This window comes from Protopterus annectens, chromosome 15.part0, assembly GCF_019279795.1.
Source record: "Protopterus annectens isolate FY-2018-M chromosome 15.part0, PAN1.0, whole genome shotgun sequence".
Classification (NCBI taxonomy): domain Eukaryota; kingdom Metazoa; phylum Chordata; order Ceratodontiformes; family Protopteridae; genus Protopterus; species Protopterus annectens.
In genome coordinates this window covers 122,958,480-122,983,088 of record NC_056749.1, presented here as the reverse complement: position 1 = coordinate 122,983,088, position 24,609 = coordinate 122,958,480, and the positions used below count along the sequence as shown (strand labels likewise).

General features: G+C 41.7%; 1 protein-coding gene across 5 annotated transcripts in view; it reads right to left on the bottom strand.

The window, feature by feature from the left end:
• PHKA1 (phosphorylase kinase regulatory subunit alpha 1) overlaps window positions 1–24,609 on the bottom strand; it is a 3,177,076-nt gene that overhangs the window by 35,498 nt on the left and 3,116,969 nt on the right. For all 5 annotated transcript variants that reach the window (XM_044057561.1, XM_044057557.1, XM_044057558.1 and 2 more), the window contains one exon: window positions 17,941–18,141. In XM_044057561.1, the coding sequence (XP_043913496.1) occupies window positions 17,941–18,141 (201 nt within the window). The remainder of the gene's footprint in view (window positions 1–17,940; window positions 18,142–24,609) is intronic.

Genomic DNA, 24,609 nt, shown 5'->3' with positions numbered 1-24,609 from the left:
TAGTCTGCCTCCGGCTGACTCGTATATCCGGCCCGCATACAAATGTTTACATGCTACTGAGAGGTGTGTGTGATGCCACACATCTCTCAGTGTACATCGGTCATAAAGAAATGTCAGGTATAAAATGGAAGTCAGCATGCACCAACCTCAGAACTGAATGCTGCCAAGCACCAGCCTGAGCCTAGGTGAAAAACATATCACCAGGAAAGAACAGGCAAGCATCAGGGGGAAGGGCGGGGGCGGCCTGCAATACTGCGGCATATAGAAGAGAAGGACATCTATGGTTATGGTAAGATTTTACACAACTACTCTGTCCTTCTATTCGTACGCTGCAGTACTCATCACATTAGGGAGAATGTCACAGCTCAAACTTGGGAAGGATTAGATGGAGGAGGAGCAGAGGCTTTTTTGACAAAACCCTGTAGAATAGCTTTGGCAAATCCAACCCCGGACATGGAGATGACATCAAGTTTATAATGTTTAGTGAAGGTAGGAAAAGAAGACCAGGTAGCCGACTCCAGGACAGAACAAGTGTCAAAGCATTTGAAGAAAGCCCCAGAGGAGGATATTGCCCTAGTGGAGTGTGCCCTCACTGGGGAAGAAAGGCTCTTACCATTAGCTGAATAACAAAAGGAGATAGCTTGAGAGATCCAAGAATAAACAGTTTGTTTGGAAACCGGTTGACCCAGGGCCCTTGGGTGATAGGAGACGAACAGGTTTTCAGATTTATGGATCATTTCTGTTTTATCATGGTAATATCCGAGTTGCCTGTGCAATCCTCTCACTGGAAGATTGAGGGGAAAGAAAAAAGGTGGAAAGGTTAACAGATTGATTAAGGGATAATTCGTTGACCACCTTAGGCATAAAGGAAGAGTTAGTACATAAAGATACCCTATATCTCTGTAGTACATAAATATACCCTATCTCTGTGTAAGACAGTAAAGGGGGGAATTAGGCATCAAAGCCTGCAGCTCAGAAACCTTTCTGGCAGAGGTAATGGCAAACTGTTTTCCATGTGCAGTACTGCAGGGAAGAGGAATCTGCTGGCTCAAAGAGGGCCAATGTAAGCTTCTCTAGCACAAAATTGAGATCCCAAGGAGGGGGGGACTGGTTTCCTTGGTGGTCTGATATGAAGGACACCTTTAAGAAACAGTTTAACCTCTAATCTAGAGGCTAAGGGAGGAGAGACAGACAAGCCAATATTGTTGAAAGATGTGATTTCACTGAAGAATAGGCAAGCCCCCCCCCCCCCTTCATCAGTTCACACAGATAGGACAATACCACCGGAACTTCCACTGACAGTGGTTGTAGGTCCTTCTTGCAACACCAGATTGAAAACCTTTTTCCATTTGGAAACATAGGATTTCCTAGTAGTGGTTTTCTGGCCTCCCATAGAACTTGAAGCACGTCCTCTGAGAATATGTCTAAAGGGAATTAAAATCCCATCAGCCACAGAGTCAGGCTGAGAGTTAACAGTTGTGGATGTATGAATGTTCCCTTGCCGTGTGTGAGTAGAGATCGATCCTGTGGTGTAACTTGTGATGAGTGCCCCTGGCTAAATACAGGAGAAGGGGGAACTAATTGTGCCTTGGCCAAAAGGGAGTCACCAGTAAGATTTTTGGTTGGTCTTGCTGAATTTTCAGTAGGATCTTTTGAAGAGGAGGCAAAGGGCGGAGGATGCATACAGAAACAGTTCCTTCCACGAAAAGGATAGCATATCAATCTTCCAGGCCAAGGGGTGTGGGACCCTGGCACCGAATTCTGGAAATTCTCTGTTCATGGGGGAGGCAAAATGATCTACTTGATGTGCACCCCAATGATGGATCAGGTCCAAAAGCACATCCCTGTGAAACATCCATTCATGGGACTGCGTCATGGACCTACTTAGTGAGTCTGCCACTGCATTCTGAGCTGAAGGGAGGTAAACTGCCTGGAGAGAGACTTGGCTTTGTAAAGCTAATTCCCAGGCATGCAGGGCTAGTCTGCATAAGAGGTAAGACTTTGTTTTCCCTTGCTTGTTGATGTACCAAAGGCTAGTGGTGTTATCTGTGAACCACCTCAACGTCCCTGGCATTAGCATGGATTTGAAGACCTGTAGGGCAAAAATGAGGGCCATCTTCTCTTTGACATTATGTTCCTTTGTTTGTTTGGGAGTCCAAACATCACTAACCCTCCAGGACTGCAGGGACGCACCCCATCCTGTGTCTAACTGTGTATAACTCTTGAGAGAGCAGAGGTGGCTGCAGGGGGAGACCAGGATTTTTGGTCACCTGTAGGATCCACCAATCCATCTCCTTTCTTATGCACGGTAGAATTGGAATCATGAAATCCAGGGAGTGGGAGTGCTGCATCCAAACTGTTTTTAGGAACCATTTAATCTTCCTCATGTGTAACTTGGCCCATGGGAGCATTGGGAATGTAGATGCCATGAACTCCAAGATGTGTAGGAATTCCCTGGCAGACAGAGATTGAAGGAGTAAAACACTCTGGAAATAAGTAGTCAGGAACAGCACCTTTTCTGTGGGCAGTGAAGCCAGCATCTTGTTTGTTTGGATCCTGCAACCCAGGAAAATGCAGTCTTGGGAGGGGATCAGCAAGGACTTTTGATAGTTTACAGAGAAGCCTAGGCTCTCCAGAACAGAGATGGTGAAGGTAAGATATTCCTGAAGTCTGTCTGAGGAATGGGATTAGATTAGTGTATCATCCAGATAAGGGAAGATCGGAATTCCCTGCGGTTTGCAAAATGATATGACAGGAGCCAAGCATTTTGTGAAGACCCTTGGTGCCATAGATAGACCAAAGGACAAAGCACTAAACCGAAAATGTAATGAAGCAACAGAAAAACGCAAGCATTTCCCAATCAAGGGGTAAATGGGGATGTGAAGATAACTGCCTTTGATGTCTTAGGACACCATGAATGTTTGAGGAATCAATGGAAGAAGAGATGGCAGACTTCAGATGAGAAAGGACCAGGATGGACCTCCAAGGGCCAGCTTTCCTGGGGACTAAAAACATCCTGGAATAGAAACTTTTCCCTCGTTGGAATGGAGGGACCATCTTGGATTGTCCCTGGAGAAAGAAGGTTTGAAATGACCCGAGGAAAGAAACACATTTATTCTTTTGGTGGAAGCAGAAAGTCTCTGAAAGAACGGTAATTTTCCCACAACATGATGTATCTTCCCTTATGATGGAGAGGACCCAAGAGTCCTGGGTAATCCAATTCCAAGAATCAAGAGACTGGGGTAGATGAAGGGACAAGGGGTGAATTGCCCTGGAGGCAGATAATCACAGGTTACCAGGTTTAGAATGGGGCTGAAAAGGCTGTTTAGGGGCTGGAGTAGATGGAGCAGATTTAGAGGAAGATGATGCCTGTTTCCTAGGGTTCCTCTCAGATTCTGAGGAGGCAATAAGAAAGGTTTCCTAACAAAGGCCATCTTAGCAGGATAGTTCCTTTGGAACCTGGGGACAGGGGAAACAAGGACATGCTTGAGGTCTTGAAGCTCCTTACCATTTTCCTGAAGGGATTTGAATAACTTTGCAGACGAGCTCCCACATAATGCTTTATTATCTAGAGGGCATCCATCAATTTGGCCTTGACATCATCAGGTAAGGGCTGTAACCTCAACCAAGAATATCGCTTAAGACTTGAACCAGAGGCCACCACCCTGGCTGAGGCATCTGCAGCATTGTGACTGCACTTAATCGAGTTACCTGGGCAGAGGAATTAAGGATAACTGCCAATGTAGCCTTGGCAGGGGAGTCCAAGAGCTCTGAAAGATGTTTCCCTGCATTTGAGAGGAGAACCAAGGAGTATTTGGGCATGTGGGTTTGATAAATGACTGCCCGGAAGGCCACAGTGGCAGAGGTGCAAACCTTGCTCTCTTTTATTAGATGGAAACAGGGAAGTGGAAGGTAGAAATTTGAAAGCTTTCTCAGCTGAAACTGAAATGGTAGCTGGGTCTGCAGATGGAGCTTTGAACAGGAACTTGGGAGTCCTCATGCACCTTGTAGAACCTGTCTGGGCACTTGGAAGCAGGGGCTGAGAGTCAGGGCACTTGGATGCAGTGGTAAAGGCATCCAGGAAGGCAGGCAGAACTGGAGGTATTACTGAGGGTGATGAAAAATCAATTTCCAAGAGGTCATAATACCTCATTTGCACATCAGAGACTTGTGAGCAGTCCCACTTAAAGAAATCCGTAATTTTTTGAATAGTCTCCTCAAAGGAAATGTCCTCCCCAGGGGAAACTGTACCATTAGATTCCTCTTCTGGGGAGGCATACACCAGGGGAAAATCAGTTTGGGTGGATTATGCTAAAGACTCATCCTCTGAGGATTCCTCTTCATCAGAAGAGGTATCCGCAGTAACCCTCTTAAAGGCCGAGGAAAGAGAGAGAGCCTGCAGATGAACAGAAGGAGAGGGTGGGCTCACAACCATGAAAGCACTGAAAAGGTTTTGTGAAAAAGCCTGACAATCAGGAGCTTGCTGTTTAGGAGCAGGGGTAACGTGCTTTGTTTTTAACTTTTTCTTCTTAGGGACTTCCATGTGATGGAAGGTCGAAGGGCCCGATGTCAGCCTACACTCTACTATGTCCGACATTACCTACTTGTGCACCGTGATCTGGGTGACATTATGTGGACCTTTGGATATCTCGAGCCATGGGCCCCCCTTTTCACCCAAGTCGGACACTTGCATTTCCCTCGAGGACATGCTGGTGGACTCCTCCGGGGCTTCCACAGTGGTACCTGCCGAAGGAAAATCCACCACCTCCAAGACGGCCTCCGGGCCTACATCGGCCTCAAGAGGGGCATCCAGAAGAAAGGAAGCAGTAGTAACATCAAGCCAAGCTTTCTTGGCTTTCTTCACACTTGGCTCGTCCAAAAGAAACAACGTCACCTCCATCTCCCAAGCAAGGTGCTTAAGGCACTGATTCTCCAAGTAGAGCTTAAGCAAAGCTAAGTGGCTTTTAAGAGTCTTGGGGATGAATGATTTGCAAACAGCACAAGCGGTGTGATCATGGTCTGGGCCTAGACAAAAGAGGCAGAGGTTATGGGCGTCTTTATGTGGAATTTGCCTTCCACACTGACACTTGACTTTCCTAGCTGACATGAAATCACCACAAACCACACAGTGGCACTAAGAATTAAGCAAGAACCCCCCCAACAGGGTACTTATCTGAAATAGGAATAACCACTGATCTGGTGACAATGTCCGGAGCAGTTGATCGAGCAGGCGGCAGAGAAGTTCTGAGGTTGGTGCGTGCTTATGTCTGTTTTATATCCGATGTCTTTTTATGACCGATTTACTCAGACAGATATACAGTGTCACATGCACCTTGCAGTAGCATGTAAACTTTTGTATGCAGGCCGGACGTATGAGTCAGCCGGAGACAGACTACACCCTATGTGATGAATACTGCAGCAAATGAATAGAAGGACATCTTGTAAAATACCGCTGGGAGAAAGAGCCTAAATAGCAAGCCATCCAGATAAGTTAATATCTGTATCACTTGAAGCCTGCAAAAAGCAATGACAGGAGTGAGGCATTTGGTTAATATCCTTGGGGCAGTAGAAAGACCAAAGGGCAAAGCAGAGAACTGAAAATGAGAGTAATAGACCTGAACAGAGGGTGAATGGGAATATGAAGCTAGGCATCCTTGTGATCGAGAGAGACCAAGAAGCCTGAGGAAGAAGAAGAAATAAAGTCTGAAGAGACAGTATCTTGAAAGAAGGGTCCCTTGAAGAAAGTGCTGAGAAGAGAAAGGTCTAGGATTGGTCTGCAAGTCCCTCCTTCCAGGGGAACCAAAAACATCCTGGAATAAAAATCTCTTCCCACCTGAGTGGGTGGAACAGGCTGAATGGTGCCTTGGTCCAAATGGACTGCAAAATCTCTGGGAAATGAGAAGTTGTTCAAGAGAAAGCTGCAGAACTCCTGAAAAGGGGGAAGGGACTTCCACACCATGAAATATCACTGATGACTAACAGAGCCCAAGCATCCGAGGTGATCTGTTGCCAATTTGGGAGGCACAGAGAAAGGAGGTGAGACAAGGGGACCTGGTCGAGAGAGGGAAAAAGCAAAATGTCTGATGGAGACAGGTTTGTATTCAATAGCAGGTTTCTGAAATGCAGGAGTCTGAATTAGGCCCCTTCCTACATTTGGAAGGCTGATGAGGCTATCTACAGAGTAAGCAGAAAGGTTATACAAAAAGGACAGTACCAGCGACGGTACTAGACGTTTACCATGTAGGTAAATAGAGAGAAGAGAAAGAACAAGACACTGCCAGTGATGGTATTAGATGAAAACACGAAGAGTGTTAAGAAAGGAGAGGAGCTGGGCATGTCAACATAAGATTAAGAGAAACTAAATGATTTTCAGAGATTTCAAAGATTTTCAAGGAAAAAACTTACACTTCTGAGTTCGCTCAAGAGTTGACAGGAAAATTGCGTCTGGCACTAAAAGCATCAAACAAAATCTGAGGTAATCCTGAGAGCAGCACTATGGGTAAAGCTGAGCTCGAGAGTTTTTGGAAGGCGTGAGCTGGAATAACGGCCGAGTCAGTTCCGAATTACAGAACTGAACTCACAGTCAAGGATTACATGAAGACTGAGAACTTCTATCTGTTGCCAAAGAGAAGTGGAGACTCAGACTTTCTGGAAGAGAAAGGGGATTGCCAGCGTGGAAGGGGGGAACAAAGTACCTTAGTCATTCTGACTTGTTGAGCTGTCCTTGGTTTTGGGGGTTACCAAATTCTTTTTAAATGTTTATTTATTCGCATTTTAGTAAGACTGCTTATTTTGTTTTTATGCTGAAACTGCATGAAGGGTTAGAAAATCCCTTAGAACATTTGGAAAACCAAAGCTGAAAAATCTTAAAAGACTCCCTATATCAACTTACCCCTTTCATCACACCTTTTGATAACTATTACAGCAGAGGAGCCAAAAACTAAAACTCTATCCAAAGTAGAATTTAAATTCTAATTTTTCATATCATCTTGGAGGTTTTGAGAATGCAGTCAGGCAAACTTCATCAAAACAGTATCAGTAGCCACAGTCCAGGAAGACGTATCAACTGAGTCATATGCACACAGTGAACAATGAGTTAAGACCAGAGAAATGGAAGAAACTAAATTATTTAAAGCAGATTTTTCTTCCCAAGAAAAAACTGCAGACAAAACATTCTGTATACTTTCAAAACTAGTTGGAAAAAAGTAACATATGAACTTAATTCAAAATTCTGAAAATCAAAATTGCAGAAGCATACACTTTTCCCCATTCCCTCTTATCTTTGTTTTCCCTTGAACAGCGTTTAACCTTTTGTTTTTTTTCTTTACGAGCATCCCTGAAGACAGATTAGACAAAAAGTATTTTTGTCCCGTCAAGAGGTCTCTTTCCTTGAACAAATAGAGCAGCATCTCATGTCTTCATGTTCCAGTAAAGATGGTTCTTCCCGGCTCAGTTCAGACACAGAAACAGGCGCAGGGGATGCAGTTGAAAGGATTAGACCAGGATCAAGCAGGAGAGGTGAGTGAATAGTCTAAGGAATAACTGGTGGCCACTGCAACCTCACCCACCATCGACTGAGGTAAAGACTGGGCTCATGGAGTCATGAAGGTGAGTTTCTTTCTTTCTAGAAGCTACAGAAGATGGACTTTCTTGGGTGGCGTAAGCCAGGGAACCTTGTTGGCTAGGCTTACTTAGGCCCTTGGGCCATAGCATAGTACCTACCTATGGGGCTAAGTATCCACAAGAGGATGCTTCACATGTAGTAATGATCACTGATATGAGTTGGTTGGCAAGTAGTCAAACAGTTGCACAAGCAGCACACTTATACATTCACAAACACACATGTCCCAAAAACACTATAATGCATAAGCAATACATTAAAATGTAGTGTGAAAAAATGGCAGGCAAGTGAAACACTATATAACCCATAGTTATTGCTGCTGAAATGGAAACACTTCAGCGGACTAAACTTTCACTTAATTACTAAACAGTGTACATAAGCAGTGCACTGCTGGAGGAGGGTCTCTCTGTTGATCAGTGGCAGTGATTAACATTGAGCAGCTTCCCAGCCCCCCGTAGAGGTGGTTACTGACTTGAAACTAGTTTTATTTCCCTTTTGGGTCTATTCCTGCTTCTTTCCAGCCCCTGCTATCAAGCACGCTTTAACGTGCTTTAGCGCGGAGTTGCCACTAGAGCAGCATCGGGCAGCGCCGGTTAAACAAGGTTAAACTCTTTCTGGCTCCAGAAAGTCTGTTCTTCAATTTTTCCCTTAGAACTGCTCTGTTAGGAACCTAAACAGTTTACACCTACACTAAAAAGTGCAGCACTTGTTCCAAATAGCTTTTTCTTCTCAAAAAGCTCAGCACTTGTCTTATAAGCATATCCCTTGTCTTATAAGCATTCTCTTTGCAGGTCAAGCACTCCTATATTATACAAATCTCTCACTAGCAAACCCCCCCCAGGAGTGCCCACTTCCCTGCTAAGCCCACTACTTTTCTGTCTCATACCAACTCATAATTCTTTCTAGCATGTCGAAGGGTCAGATGCTGGCGTCCTCTCCTGCCCAGTTGGTGAATCTGGGAATTCTGAGACAATGTTACAATTGTCTCATGTACACGGACAACCCTCTCCTCCTCCCACGTAACACTAACACTTGTGAGAGATGCAGCTATTTAGCCAGACTGGAGGCTGAGCTCTCTCAACTCAGGACTGGCAAGACCAGGCAGGAGGAGAAGGCAACTACACACACCACAATACCAGTCTCACGTAACTCAACCACACCACTGAATCAAACACATAAACACACTAAGACATACTCGGAGGCTCTGAGTAAAATTTACCTAAACAGCAGAGGCCTCCAAAGCAGACACCCAAGCAACTGCAAACTCAATACACCACACAAACAACACATAAACAACAAAATCAGTGTGCAAAGCAGTCACTGCCCTTAAGGCAAAATACAACACCAAACATACTTGTCATAGGTGACTCCATAGTCAGACACACTGACGTCCCGCTCACCAGACTGAGTAAGGAGAAGGTCACAGTAAGCTGCCTGTCGGGCGCTAGGATCCGCCACATAACACAAGCACTCAGGTCTCTCAACAGCAGGTACAAGTACGACTCAGTCATTGTCCACACTGGTGTCAACGACCTGAGACGTACCTCCTTGGACTACATGTGGTGTCATTCAAAGGGGATCCAATGTCTGTCTGCCTGGGATGACATGCTGGACAAGCCACGCTGCTTCGCAAAGGACGGCTTGCACCTGTCACCCCTAGGCTTCCGGATATTGGCAAAGGCTCTTGCCACCCCCATAGTGCCTTTTTTAGGCAAGGCTCAAATTCTAAACCTACCACCCTAGAACACAAAAAAGTAAAAAACTAAGGGTAATGCTGCTCAATGCCAGAAGTCTCAATCTCAAGATGCATGCACTCGAGGCCCTTCTCAGTATGGAGAACATCGATGTCTGTGCTGTGACAGAAACCTGGTTCAAGGCTCCTGAGAGCACCCCAGCACTAGCAGGTTTCACCTCATATCATGCGTTCCGGCCCCAAAATCCGGACAACACCAAGAAAGGAGGGGTGTCCATATTCATAAAGGACACCCACACCTCAAGGTTGGTGGCAACACACGATGCATCTGAGACCATCCAGGTGCAATTAACCATAGGCAAGACTGCTCTGCAATTTGTAGCATGTTACAGGCCACCCTCTCAAACTCAGGAACCTCACATGGCCTTCCTGAAAACAATGGAGGGATAAATGTATCTCCAAACACCATCATACTAGGTGACTTCAACTACCCTAATATAGACTGGGAACACTACTCAAGCCCAAACACTCTAGCCCAAAGGTTCCTGGAGTTCATAAACTCAAATGCCATGGAACAACTAGTCACCATCCCCACAAGAGGAGAAAACATACTTGATCTCATCATCACGAACATGGGATCAAAATGTTCAACACCGGAAGTATACCCCTCACTGGTGAGATCAGATCATAAACTAATCTCGCTGGAGGTCCTCATCCCGCCCCCACCTGAAATAAAAAAGACCACAGTGAAAAACTTCTCAAAAGCCGACTTCACACTTCTAAAAACGAATGTGGTCTCCTTTAAGGCCCCTGAGCCAGTGGTAAACATTACTCAAACCGCTGAATCACTTACAAATGCCTTCTACCAGCACCTACAGGACTGCATGGATCAGGCAATCCCAAACAAAACTAAGACTCTTTGTACCAAAGGCAAGCATCCAGTCTGGTGGACCCCAGCCATAAACAAGCTCTACAACAAAAGGAGGAAGCTACTACAAGATAGAGCAAAATCCTTGAAAGGTAAGACACCTTTGATCATTATAAGTAAAAAACTAAGAGCTCTCATAAAATCATCCAAGGCAAATTTTGAGAGAAAAATCGCCAAGGACTCAAAAGACAATCATAAGGCCTTCTTTAGCTATGTTAGAAACCTAGGAGGAAACTCCCAGATATGCTCAGAATTAGTTCAAAATGATGTGAAGATTACTGAACCTACACACATTGCCAACATACTGGCTGACAGGTTCAGTGCAAACTTCTTCCCTCCCCCAAAAAGAGAGATATCTATACCAGAGGATTGTAGCCCCCCAAACATCTCCAACACCCAGGTGAGAACTGCTCTCTCCAAAGCAAAAAACACAGCATCCATGGGACTGGATGGTGTCCCCGGCTGTGTGCTCCACGAACTCAATGAGGAATTAAACCCGCAGTTAGGACAGCTGTTTAATCTTAGCCTCACCTCAGGATACGTACCCAAGGAGTGGCGCACGGCGACTGTGGTCCCACCTCACAAGGGCGGTGCCTCCACCGACCCTGGGAATTACCGTCCCATTAGCTTGACAAGCCTTATCTGCAAAGCCATGGAGAGGATCATAATGGAACTCATAAATAAAGACATAGGGAACTTGCAGACTTTGGATCCAACCCAGTTTGGCTTTGTCAAAGGCAGATCATGCCTTTTAAACTTGGTTGACTTTTTCGAGACAGTCACCAAGGCCATTGATGAGGGAAAGGCAGTCCATACAGCCTACCTTGACCTGGCAAAGGCCTTCGACACAATACCCCACTCAGGTATCATCGAAAAACTCATCAGCTTGAATGTAAACCCATACATCACAAGATGGGTTGCAAACTGGCTAAGTGACAGAACCCACAGGGTCAGAGTTGCTGGAGCCATGTCAGACTCAAAGCCTGTCACAAGTGGTGTCCCACAGGGATCAGTCCTGGGTCCACTCTTGTTTGGCATCTACTTTTCTGAAGTACAAGCAAACACAGGAGGGTTATGGCTGACAAAGTTTGCAGATGACTGCAAACTGGGCGCCATAGTCGAAAACACATCTGACACAGATATCCTTCAGAAGGGCCTCACAGAAATGGATAACTGGTGCCAGAGCCATGGCCTAAAGTTAAATGCCAAGAAATGCATAGTCATACCCTTCGGGAAAAACAAGGTTACCCCTAGCTACCATATAGGTGGCAATCCACTGAGCACAGAAGAAGTCATCAGGGATCTGGGGACCCAGGTTGACAGTAGCCTTCGCTTGACACTCATGTTGCTAAAGTAGTTAGGAAAACCTTCTACATTGCCCACCTGATCATGAAGGGATTCACATCTAGATCAAGGGAGGTCATCGTCCCCCTGTACTCATCACTCATTAGATCTATGATTGAGTACAATGCCCCATTCGAATGTATCTGACCCGACACCTGCAGCAGCTGGAAAGGCCCCAAAAGTTCCTCACCAAAAGGATAAAGGGTCTCAAAAATATGTCTTATGCTGCCCGACTGAAAGAACTCCAGCTCTATTCAGTCTCATACCGCTTGCTCAGAGGTAACCTGTGCCTGACATATAAGGCCATGTCAAACCCTGATTTGATGAATATGCTTCACCTCAAAAAATCTAGATCCCTCAGAACCACAAGGGTGGGAGACTTAAACCTTGACACGGTTATTAATAGAACGTGCTGGAGGGACAGATTCATCACCCAGAGACTCCCTATGCTGTGGAACAAAATCCCGGTACATGTGAGGCAGAGCACCTCGCTGGCCTTGTTCAAGAGGAATCTTGACCAATGGATGGGGGATCGCAGATATACCCCACGGATTACTTCAGCGTCACTGCTTGACAGAGGCACAGCAAAATAATAGGCATAGTTTTATTCAAACTAAAGGGGTGGCGAAAGCCAAATAACTATGGGCTAGGCTTATAAATGCCCTTGGGCAGATAGCCTAGTACGAACCTATGAACCTATGAACAAAATTAGCCCTCAAAATAGCTAAAGTTTTTCTGAGCTGGCCTTCTTCTCCATCTAGAGGTCGCTTTCCTCAGTTATCCCAAGAAACATCTCTCAGAGCATCTCCCTGACCAGACTGGACAGTGGAACAGCCTCTGGTTCATGGTTGCTGAAATAACTACACACCAGGAAGCTGGAGACATGAGTGAGTAGTTTGAGAAATGATAAATGGCCACTACAGATTTATCCACTATCATCTGAGGTGATGATTGAGTCTGCAGCGTTGGCAAGGTTTCTTTGGTGGCGAAGCCCCCCCACATATCTTGGTTATATATTCTCTTTTGGAAACAATTATTTATTGCACTTGTAAGCATCACTGTGTATTGTTTAAAATGTTTATAATATATGGGGGCCTTTGCCCCCACACCCCCCAATGTGGGGGCCTATGCCCCCCACCCCACCCCCTTAATATACTAACTCCAGGGTCGCCCTACTGTGGGGAAAGAGCCATTTATAACTTTCAACGAAATGAGTTTCAAAGAAATGAGTTTTCAGTGAAGTGAGCTTTCAGTGAAGTGGTCCTAGTAATTTCATTTTCAGTCAAGTGAGTTTTCAATCAACCATAGTAGACCCATATATATATATATATATATATATATATATATATATATATATATATATATAAATAATACACACACACACACACACACACAGTATTTACAAACTTATCTGCCAGAATCAAAGCTAAAAGCCAGCTGCTGCTCCTGTGAAGCCTCTGAGCTGCTTCTTCATGAGGCTGCAAGAAAGTACTGCAGAAATCTTTGCTCTGACTGCTGATTTCCATGCACAGGGCTGACCAAATCAGCAGTCAGACTGATAAATCAGGAGTTAGAGCCAAGGTGGGGACAGTTAGGGTTGCCACCTATCCATTTTTTTCCCAAACTATCCGGAAATCAAACCAATTGTCCAGTAGTCCAGAAAACAGTGTACAAACTCCAGTACTCTGTTTCAAGAAAGGAAACAGACTATCGGAGTTTGTTAAATTGGCTGATTTACCATGCTTTTATTTATTTATTTATTTTTACAGAAAAGCATAGTAAATCAGCAGAAAGCAACATCACAAAATGGTCAGGACTTTGACTGGACAAGGGAGAAAATGGGCAGGGTTACAGGTAATGCAAGGGGTGTGGCATTGGTCCAGTTTTAGCCACAATGAAAGGTGGCAACCCTAGGGACAGTGCCAAAGCTTTTGGAAGCCAGACATTTTGTCTCTCCTGAGCAGGAAGCAATCCATATAGCCAAAAAGCTAATTTAGCAGTGAAAATGTGAATATCAATAAATATGAAGATGAGCAAAGCAGTTATATAACAGTACAGGACAAACACAGGAAGCCAGAGAGAAAGAGAACAGGTTAAGCACAACAAAAACACCACAGATAAAACAAGCACAGCCAAGAGTTATACGGAGTAGATTAGATAAAACATTACCCGGACTAAACTTTCACTTAGTTATTAAACAGTTTATACAGTTACATACAGAACATGATTTGTTACATTATACAGTGGTTTGCTGTCAAAAATAAATAACACAACAGCAGACCTTTGCGGAGAGGTCTCGGCAAAAATACAATGTTAATTCTGGGTTTATCCAGCTTTTGATTTATTCTTTGATAAGCAGGATTTCCCACAAGTTTCCCAATTTCTTCATTATGTAGACCAATGCTAATGTCATGCCTACTTGTGAATGTACCTACAAAGGTGTTCACAATGGTTCTCTTGTTTCTGCTACCATAAGGCAACTGCCCAGATAAGATACTATAGTTATAGTTTGATTTCTGAAATGTGCAAACACTGGGGTCAAATGTTTGTTAAATACGCAGGGGCTATGGAGAGACTAAATGCCAGCGATGAAAACTGAAAGTGATGTTAGGCTGTCTGAAATATGAGGTATTTTCTGTGGATGGCCTTAATGTGATGTGTAAATAGACATCTTCGCTGTCCAATACTGCCACATAAACATTCTGTCCTATAGCTCTTAAAACTGATCTATTGGTCTTATTTTGCTTGGGAACCACACATAATCTGGAAATTAAGTCTTGACCTGTCTCTGTCTGTATGGTACCCAAAGTAACTAAAAATTAATTTCCAACATGCATGGATATGTACTTGTCAGAAAATTACCTAATGAATTTTTCTTCTTCTCTCAATTAACACATCTGCCTGGTATCTACCTAAACTGTCCACATATATTACTTGTTACTGCATTCTCAAAATACAGTACTTTTGCCTTGTATATATTCATATTGTATATTTTTCTCTGTTTTAATACTGTTAAGTATCTTACAACTTGAATTGTTAGTTTTATTTTTTATTTTTAATTACTTTCCTGGAGCATTTCTCCTTGGGTCTCCGCTGAAAAAGGACTCTCTGGGCCCAGTCGGACTAACCCAGTTAACAAATGTAAAAATAAATAAATAAAGTAGCTGCTCTATTAAATACAATGCCTAAAATAAGTGATATGATGTTGTTTGTGGAATAAAATGCATGTGTGGCTTCTGAATAAACTCTACTGCAAAATAATGATCTACTGTCTGAAGTACACATTTGTCTGTGATTCTTTTATGCCATAAGAACTAAAAATTGAAAGGTGCCTTCTAAGGTTACAATTGAAAAAGGGAAAGAAGAAGCTTGCAGTCATCTGGAGCATCAATAATTATACATGCCCCTTCCTCTTGAATTTGAGTTTTAAGTGGCATGTCTTCCTATGTACGGTTTTGACTCATAAGGCTAAGTTCAAGTTATTCCTTACATATAAAAAGGGCTTTTTATTTGAAGCAAAAATTAATTTGAAATGTGTCTATATTACGTTATCGAAGTTTTACAACTTCGAACGCCATATGGTTGAATCCCTATGTTCAAAGTTGTAAAACTTCAAAAACAATAAAAAAGAAAACACTTACCTGATGGTTGTAAGCAGGGGCCAAGCCCCCCTGCACCCCCCACGTGGGGGGTCGCGCCACCCACACCTCCTGCTCTTTAAATATACCAACTCCGAGACAGCACTACAATGCAGTACAGTGCGGAAAGGGAAGAGTTTCCTTTACTACACTGTAGTGCGATCTCGGAGTTGGTCTGTCAGATAATGGTTTTCTTTTTTTCCTAAGGTAGTCGAAGTTTTACAACTTCGAACATATGGGTTCTACCATATGGCGTTCGAAGTTGTAAAACTTCAATAACGTGACACAGACCCCTCTGAAATTGTGTTGGCGTGGGGGATTATACATTTCCGTAAAGAATTACCTCATTTTTCCATTCATCATTTGGCTGGTCAAACATATCCCGATAAACTGATTTATTCAAGATCTTACAGGTGCATTTAGTATATGATCCTGTTCTAAGTCATGCAATCTAGCTGATAAACACACCTGATAAAGATAAACTTAAGGAAGCACCTTTAAACTCACTTCAGTACATGAACTCCAATCTTATCCACTGTACATACACAGTGAATATTTGATAAATTATGCAATGCATCCTGAACCTACCCTAAATTAACTTAGGATAACACATAGTTTAAATCAAAGACAGTTAGTTTACTATGTGTGTAAACTAGTTTATCATATTAATCTAAGATTCTTGACTCTAACAAATTCTAAAGTTGCTAAAAACACAGTAAATATTCTGAGATCATTCTGAAAGGAAAATAGAAGCAAGATCTGGCTTATGGGTATTCTATAAATCCTGTCTATCCACAGATGACTTATGCATCCCAAGAGCCCTTTTTGGTGCAGCTGATTGAGAATCTGGGCTCTAACAACACTCAAGACATCATAAGAAACTTCCTAAAGAGAAGGGCCTGCACATTTGAACCCAGAAGCCTCGTAATTCTTACACAACCTTTAGCTTGAGATGAAGTGCAGGCCAAATGAAAATTTCTTCCCCTACAGTTGAAAACATCTGCAAAGGGGATGCTTGCAGGATGAGAACCCAAAGGTTCTAAATGTCCTCATGGTCAAATGTAAGGAAGGAGAAAAATCTGTCTGGATTATATAAACGTCCTCCTCATCACCAGAAAAGAAATAAGAAGGGCTTATTTTAGTTTCTATCCTCAACGACCTGCAAAGGTCTACATCTTGCATTATAAACACAAATAAATGCTGTGCTGGGGAAACGTACGTCTCTCATTATTGCTGCCTTATGGACTCCAGCACTAAGTTTAAATACTGTTTGGCAAACATGATTAAATACTGACCAAGAATAAGAGCCAGATGGGTACAGGATGAAGTACTGCAAAAAGCAGATCCAGATGGATACAGGATGGGTAATGTAGCAGAAGCATACCAGCATGGACACAGAATGGGTATTACATTCGTAACAGAAATGGAGATGGTAGACTTGCCCAGAAACAAGGTCTCTGGATCCAGAATGATCACAGGTGATACCAATATAGATACTAATAAAGGTGATGATATACCATCTTCATTATGAAACAAATGCAAAGCTAAGCAATAGGAATTTTGATGCTTTAGACATTTATTTGCGAACCCAGTTTTTGGAAGCCATCAGTATGGAAACACCCTTCTCTGAAGTGGTGCTACTTTTGTCTTTGAAGACCACTTTTTATCTACCTTTTCAAGTCTTCCATTTTTATTCTTCTTACTGTTGACCTTGTTTATATCTATTTCTTGATAAATGAAGGAAAGTAAGTTAAAACATTTTAATGTGGTCATCTCTCACTTAACATAATTTATTTTCACTTATTTCTCACCAAAATTGTTAAAAAAATGGTTAAATCAACATCAGCCACAACACAGTTAAAACTACTCTATCAAGAATACAGGACTTGCAGCACTGAGATGGTGAAAAGAATTGTACATCAGTGTTTTATGTACTTACATAGATATATTCAAAGGTGGCCATGCACCAGTGTTGACCTTCACAAAGAAGATGACACAGAATAGAGGATGGGCAAATTCAGAATTTTGAGCTTTACTATTACAGTGACATTCTGTGAAAATACAAATGTATGAAATGTCCAGAATATGGTTGTGTGCCCATTAGTGTTGAGGAAATATGTTCATGAAAGCTACATTTCCAATGTAGCTTTCTTGTTCCATACTTTCAATATCCTTTTCTCCATGAACCAATAAATTGATGTTTGTTATGGTGAGATGACTTGTTCCCCTCTATTTGAAAACGTATTTATAGCATAAAGATTAATCAAAGAAGCTGTGACATGCATGTGTCTGCTATATTGAAATGGGTGGACTGATACACCCATTGACAGCATGGCATTCTTATTTTAAGTATTTATTCTATTTTAAAATGTTTTGCATGTATTTCTAACAATTCCCTACATAATATGTTGAATGGTAGGATTCCACCTGTCCCTTAAGGGTTAAGGGTCAGGACAAACTGCAAGCTTCTAGGAATCATTTCATTAAATATAACCGGTCTTCTTACATCTAAAGGTTTCTTCCCTGTAGTCCTCCAAATCAAATGGTCAGGTTTAGCTTTAATTATATCATCCCTTTTCTGAAGAATCACATGCAAGTTTTTCTTTTTTCCTTTCTTAAGCCTTTTTTGTTTTTTTTTGTAAATAAAACACAGCTGGTATAGGAGTATACAAAAACTTCCAGTTAAACCTACAGAGGCACAAACAGAGATCATTACCTGGTCTTGAACAAATAAATCATTTGCCGTGTGAACAATCCTTTCCACATGAATGATCCCACCAATAGAGTGAATTTCAATATCTGCCAACATGGTAAGTACCAGAATAGCTTCAACTAGGAGTTGTCTGTATTCAGGCTGAGGAACACGGTTCAAAACAGATTCAACATGAACAGAAAACTTTATCTCACCAGGAGTCATCTGAGAAAGAAAGAAAATATTAACCACTTTAACAAAAGTAGCTTACCAACTTCACTTTTTTTTTTTGCAAAGAAATATTTTTATTCACATTTATTTTTGTTATAAAGCCCTTTAGGAAGTCTTACTTTGTATATGGAAAACAATGGTTTGCAAACTTCAAATACTGACATCTAAGTTTACTTCTCAGTCTCCCCACCAAGTAAACTGTAATATTTCCATTCCTACCAGAGTGGCATCTTCTTGCTAACTGACTACAGTCGAGAATTCAAATTAACCTGTCATGTGGCACTACTCTAAGGATTATGTAAGGATAAACCCTCTTTTATGTAAAAAGATGAACACTTGCATGTAACACCACGAATATGATACAAGCTGTGACGACCCACCACTGCCAACCAGTAATCAAGGAGCCTCAATCCTCGCCACTGGCAACAGTGGAGGATGTACACTGGGAGGATGTCAGGTACACTCACAGTATTTCCAGATGCAGCTCACTGCATCAAGTGCAATTTCCCTTAAGAGCACACAGAGACCAGTCAAGTCAGGGCTGGTTTTTCCTTCTTTCTCCGGATCCTCAATAAGTCTCCCCACTGGCACAGCTACAGAGTTGAGATCTCAGCTGGGTGACCAAGCCAAGACCTCCAGCACCTTCTCTGTCCAACCAGTGCTTCATGTCCCTGCCCGAGTAGCTGACACACACACTCTGAGGTTTGATTTACACACACACACACACACACACACACACACACACACACACACACACACACGTACGTGGAGAAGGCTGGTACAGATTTAACAACTATGCCCCCTTCTGCCCAGACTATAAGGTAGTTTTCACTGCCACCAGTCACTCCTGCCAGCTATCTTAACAAAGGGTGTCCAATCTTACTGTGTAATATTAATATTAACACAAATGGTAGTTTGACCAAGAGCAAGACTATTCATAGTGGCCCACAGAGTGTCATCAAATAAATATGCAAGTACTCTCAAAACTTAAATATCTCTACACAGATCAGCCACAATGAAAGGTTTAAATATATTTAATAACAAATAATAAAAGAACAAGACAATGCTAAATATATATTCACAGTGACATCAGAGTTCAAAACCACAGGAAATATTTAAAACATTGCAGTACAGGTTCACACAAATAAAGAAAAACAAAATCTAAACTAAGCTTTGCTACATTCCTGACTATATCTAAGATAATGATACTATTCCCTAGTAACTTACTATTCGATCAAGGCAGATGTGGTGAATGGTGCTTCTTGTTGTTGTCAGGTCCAAGACAGAATGGTCTGTCTCACCAAGAGACTTTTCAAAATAATATCTAAAGTACTACTGCTGGGATATCTTGCAGAATGACAATTTCTGCTCATCTGACTTCTAGTTCTCATGCAAACCCCCACTGCTGAAGCTGGCAGTATTTATCATCTACCTGTAAAAATACTCATACAAGGGATTTTGCTCAGATCTTTGGCAGATGCTGAAAATCTTAAAACAATTACATTCCTTCCTGCTTCCAAAGTAGCAATTAGCCACCATAAAGACAATACAGAAATCTTCCTAGTAAGACTGTCTCTAGCTGCATTGAAACATCTTTAGGCGTAGCCTATAAAGTACTTCAATTTCAGATATTTTTCTAAAGTTTGCAGGACTGAGGTTAACTTCCTGCATTCCAGTTTCCACTGTTAAAATGTATACATTTAAACAGTTCCAATAGTGCATGTACATTTCTGTTCTTTTCCAGTAGGGCACACTGAGGATACATTTTAAACACAGCACTTTACAAAGACCTTTTCAACACAAACATCTGTACAAAACAGTTTGATATACACATGACATACAGTTCTGATATATTTGTAATACAAGCATTCTAATATATTTGTAATACAAGCATCTTGTACAGACTAGTCTGGCATTCACAAATGACATACAATTATTTACAAAATTCCAGCTAGCCGCACTGGCAGTATCTCCCTTTTGTCACACAAGCAAAGCACCACTAAATCACTTTTTTCATACCCTCCTTCTCTCAAGTAATCAATGCATATATTCGTGGAAACATGTAACGTTCCAGAATTTGACAATGTCATTCATTAATATAGTAGGTTGTGCCATCATAAAATCCTTACTTGCTAAACCCAAAACATGTTTAGTTAAAATACAACTGTGTCATATTTATCATAACATTGGTAACAGTAAAATAGCAGCTTGCAAAACATCTAGCCATCAAAAGATAAGTTCAAGAAAAAGTGGATTCAAAGCAACTCCTGTCAAAATATAACATTCCTGCACCAGTGACATACAGTATGATGCAGAATTTCAAAAGTGAAGAGTTTATATGAAGTAATCAAAAATTACTTTATAGCAGCCTAGCTTATCAAGCAGATAGTCTAAAAAATAACTTTCAGTGAATGTTTTACAAGGGGAACCCTGGATGAACTGAATAATATCTAAACAGCTCAATGAACAAAGCGCTTACTTCTGCTGACTGAGAAGCTACTGAAAATAGTAAAACTGAATGATTATTCACCTTAGTTAGATTTTCGAGAAGCATTTTAGAACTTAGTCATTCTTACCTTCAATGTTTATCTGTGTTACTACAACTTATCCTGGCAGAATCGAGATTTCTGCCTGATACCAATGATTTTAGTTTCGAACCACCATATTCAAAAATTTACTGCCATTCTCAAAAGGTTACACTTTCTCCAGCGAGGAACATAACCCTATTTATTTTTGTTCCTGGAAATGTAGCCTGACCGTCAGCTGATGCACACCACTTAGATTCTTGGTACTACCTTTGGTTCTTGGGCTGTTGGCTGGGAAGGGGAGGGGCACTGTAAAGTGGCATGTGTTTGACACTACCCCTCAGATGGGTTTGTCAGCAAGGTGGTAAGGGAAAGCGGATAGCAGAGTGAGTACCTGCATGTACTACATGCTGATTGCTCCAGGCTTCTTTTGACGCCCTATACCAAATCTGCAGATACTGCAGTGAGTAGGCTGAGTAGACAATGAGGTGTAGTCTATGCAGCCTTGTCTCTCTGGCCATCCCACACTCTCACAACCCAGCAATAACTCCAAACCCTGGCCTATACCAGGGCTTGATTAACAATCTGCCTGCATGTGAACACCAATCTCACCGTGATCAACCTCTGTGAGATGCCTGAGTCACTAATTCATCCTAGGTCACATGGCCACCGCCTTTCTATGCTTCTAGAGTCAGCATCATTCTTCTGACAAGGAAAGGACAGATATGGGTTATGGCTATGCTTCCTGGAAACTTTATAAAAAAATTAGAAGTATGCTATAATCACTTTGCAAAAAAAAAAAAAACCCACAAACAAACCATAAAGTAAATACAAGAGTATCATTAGAACTATATGGATGGCAAGACAGAAGGTAACCAACCAATTAAATACTTGTCTCTTGAAGATCTGCTGTTAGTATTCGCTCAGCTGTATTAATTACAGTTTGAAATTAATAAAAACAAAATTAGGCCCATCTCCACTTGCATACAGGGAAAAGTCATGCTTTTGGCCCACATGACCACAGTTTTAATTAGCAGCTTTGTCATCTATTTGATGTGGAATAGTGAGAATGGGAGTGCCTATACCTAAGAGGAAGGGAGGTGGGTCCAAGGTCGTTTAACACCACAATCCTGCACAGGGGTGGTGATACTAAGGATAGCTCAAGGGAAGGCATTTTAAAGCCAAGCTGCAATCTTGGAAGCACTTCATCACCATACATGGGAGCATGCAATCACGTGGAGAGAGCATACTGGCTACAATGGTGACTAAAGTTCCTTGTTCTCCACCAGAGCTACTGAACAGTGCCCATAACAAATACTTCCTCACTGGCATGACCTCTGAGGGCTTAAAGCACCACTGAGGCTGTCTGTATAATGACCTCACCCTGACCAGCTCTTATTCTCACTGAAAAATACCCAGCATGGGAGAAGGGATGAGCTTGGCTGGTACAGGGAGGCTCCAAAATCAGGAGGCACAGCAGGGAAAAAAGTATATAGAAATAAAATATAAGGGTAGAATACAAGTACCTTCTTGGAGTTCTAAGAGATAAGAGGTGACAGAATATGAAAGCAGACTCTCAGGATACCCTTTCAAAATCCTGAACTGGTTTGGGACTTACAGTACAATCTGTAATGTTTGAAAAATGTAAGGCGTATAGCAGGTTCACCTATACCCTTGTACAGACATGCATCTGAAAAATTCTTTAAATAAGCTTGCAGCATGAAGTAAGCCCTAATGTCCCCTTTAAGGTTCTGCTGCCACAGTTTTCACAGCAAAAGTAAATTCAATTCTTCTACAGTTCTCTTTCAACTTTACCAGATAATCTCTCTCAACCAAGAAGAAAAACATCCACTGTCAAAAATCACTAAAAGGGGAAACAAGAACATGTTTAAAGGGATTCACTTTATAACCTCGAAATGCTGAAATACCGAATTTCAGTATCTCGAGACTATAAAACCGAATCCACAAAACACCGACAAACAAAAACGGCGAAACCACATAACCGAAAACACCGCACACACTACACTAAACATACAACACAACACCCACATCACAACATAAACAAAAAAACAACACACATACACAACTCACACACACATAATCAGGGGGGAAAGCCCCCCTGCACCCCCCACACCCCTCCTACTTATATATACTAACTCCGAGATCGCACAAACACAACACAAAAGCTCACTCTCACACGCACATTCTCCAGTCCCTCACACACACTCTAACTCCCACTCAAAACCCTTACAAAACACTCACTTACCTGACATAACACCTACATCCAAACACGGCACCGCGCACCAACAAAACACAAACCCGGACATTACATAGCGCAACTTCATAACCGCGAATTCAACATATTTTCGACATACGTCAAATTCGCAATTATGAATGTTCGCTATTTTTAACATTCGACTTTATAGCTTCGAGATACTGAAATTCAACATTTCAGTATTTCGATGTTATAAAGTGAACCCGTTTAAAGACAGCTTCGAGAGTTATTTTGTGATACGACCATGATTCATGATCATGTCTGAAAAATCACCTCAATGATGGTTTGGAATGAGAGGCAAATGATTACACAGACCAACTTGTACATAGCCTGACAAAGGAAACTTTTGTGACCCCTAAACACAGACTCTACAAACACACACACACACATATATACAGGAGAAGGCTGGCATTCAGTATCATGTGCTGCCTACATTACCATGGAAGTAACCATGGGGTGCTAGCCCAAACAGGAGTACACACAGGAGGATGAGTACTTTTTATCTAGCCTATAGCTCATACCTGGGAACTTTTCAGGAGTCTTCACAAATGACTTTGACCAGAGAAATCAGAATTAAGAGACACATCCAGAAGCAACTGTTCAGTTTCAGAGGTACTGCAGAGCTTTAGAGGGTAAAGTTCTACTTTTGCTAAATCAAACTGTCTAGAAATAACAAAGTTCTTTAAAATGATCTTTTAATTTTGAAGGATTCCATGTTAAAAGTACTGCCTATGGTCTAGACCAATAGCTATTCTTAATAATGGGAAGTAACAGTCTATTGTTTACATGGTTAAGATTACTTGATATCACTGACATCATTCCAAGGTGCAGGACTGCCAATGTATTTTGATTCTTACAAATGTAAATGATTTAACAGTAACTCCATTCAATAACACGACAGTCAAGGTTTCAAAGGTGACACAATTTTGCAGGATTAAGAATGCAGACCTAACTCAGAATGGAATAATGCTATCACCAAGGTTGTCTTGTTACGAATGCACAAAAGTGCAAATGTTCAATAATTTGGGTTAAGATTGCTTTCATTTGAAAATTAGGACTACACAAGAAGAAACCACTGTGAATAAGAAACTTTAACAAGGTAACACACATCTCAAATTACTTAGAGAGGAAGCTTTTTACATCTGAAGTTAAGGCCAATACGGAGTGTTTTAGGAAGAACAAGACTCCCAGGCCATTATGTTTTGCTAGACCCCATGACTGAGTGAGGATCTTTTTATTTTATATTTTTTAAACTAATATTCATAGTCTAGTACATAAATTTGATGGACTGGATATCCTGTTAACAAAGAATGATTATGGTATTTGTGTCATCACAGAAACTTTAAATTCTTCAAACATACATTTAAATAATTTCCAGTATGTGCATGTCTTGACCCTGCAACAAGAGTATGGTGATGGTATTGTTGCCTTTCTCCATTCTTCTACAAGGGATAGGCCTATTTATTTTAATCTTGATGTGGAAATATTGGATACAGACAGATATTTGGGCCATTAATTCTCCTAAGGCTCGTTGCCTGTTATTGAGCACCCTGGTCTCATTGGATAATATGACTGTGATCATTGATATACTGATTTGGGTTACCTGTTCTGTGATAGTCACGTTGCTTCTGAATTTTCTAAAGATCATTTCCATGAAGAATT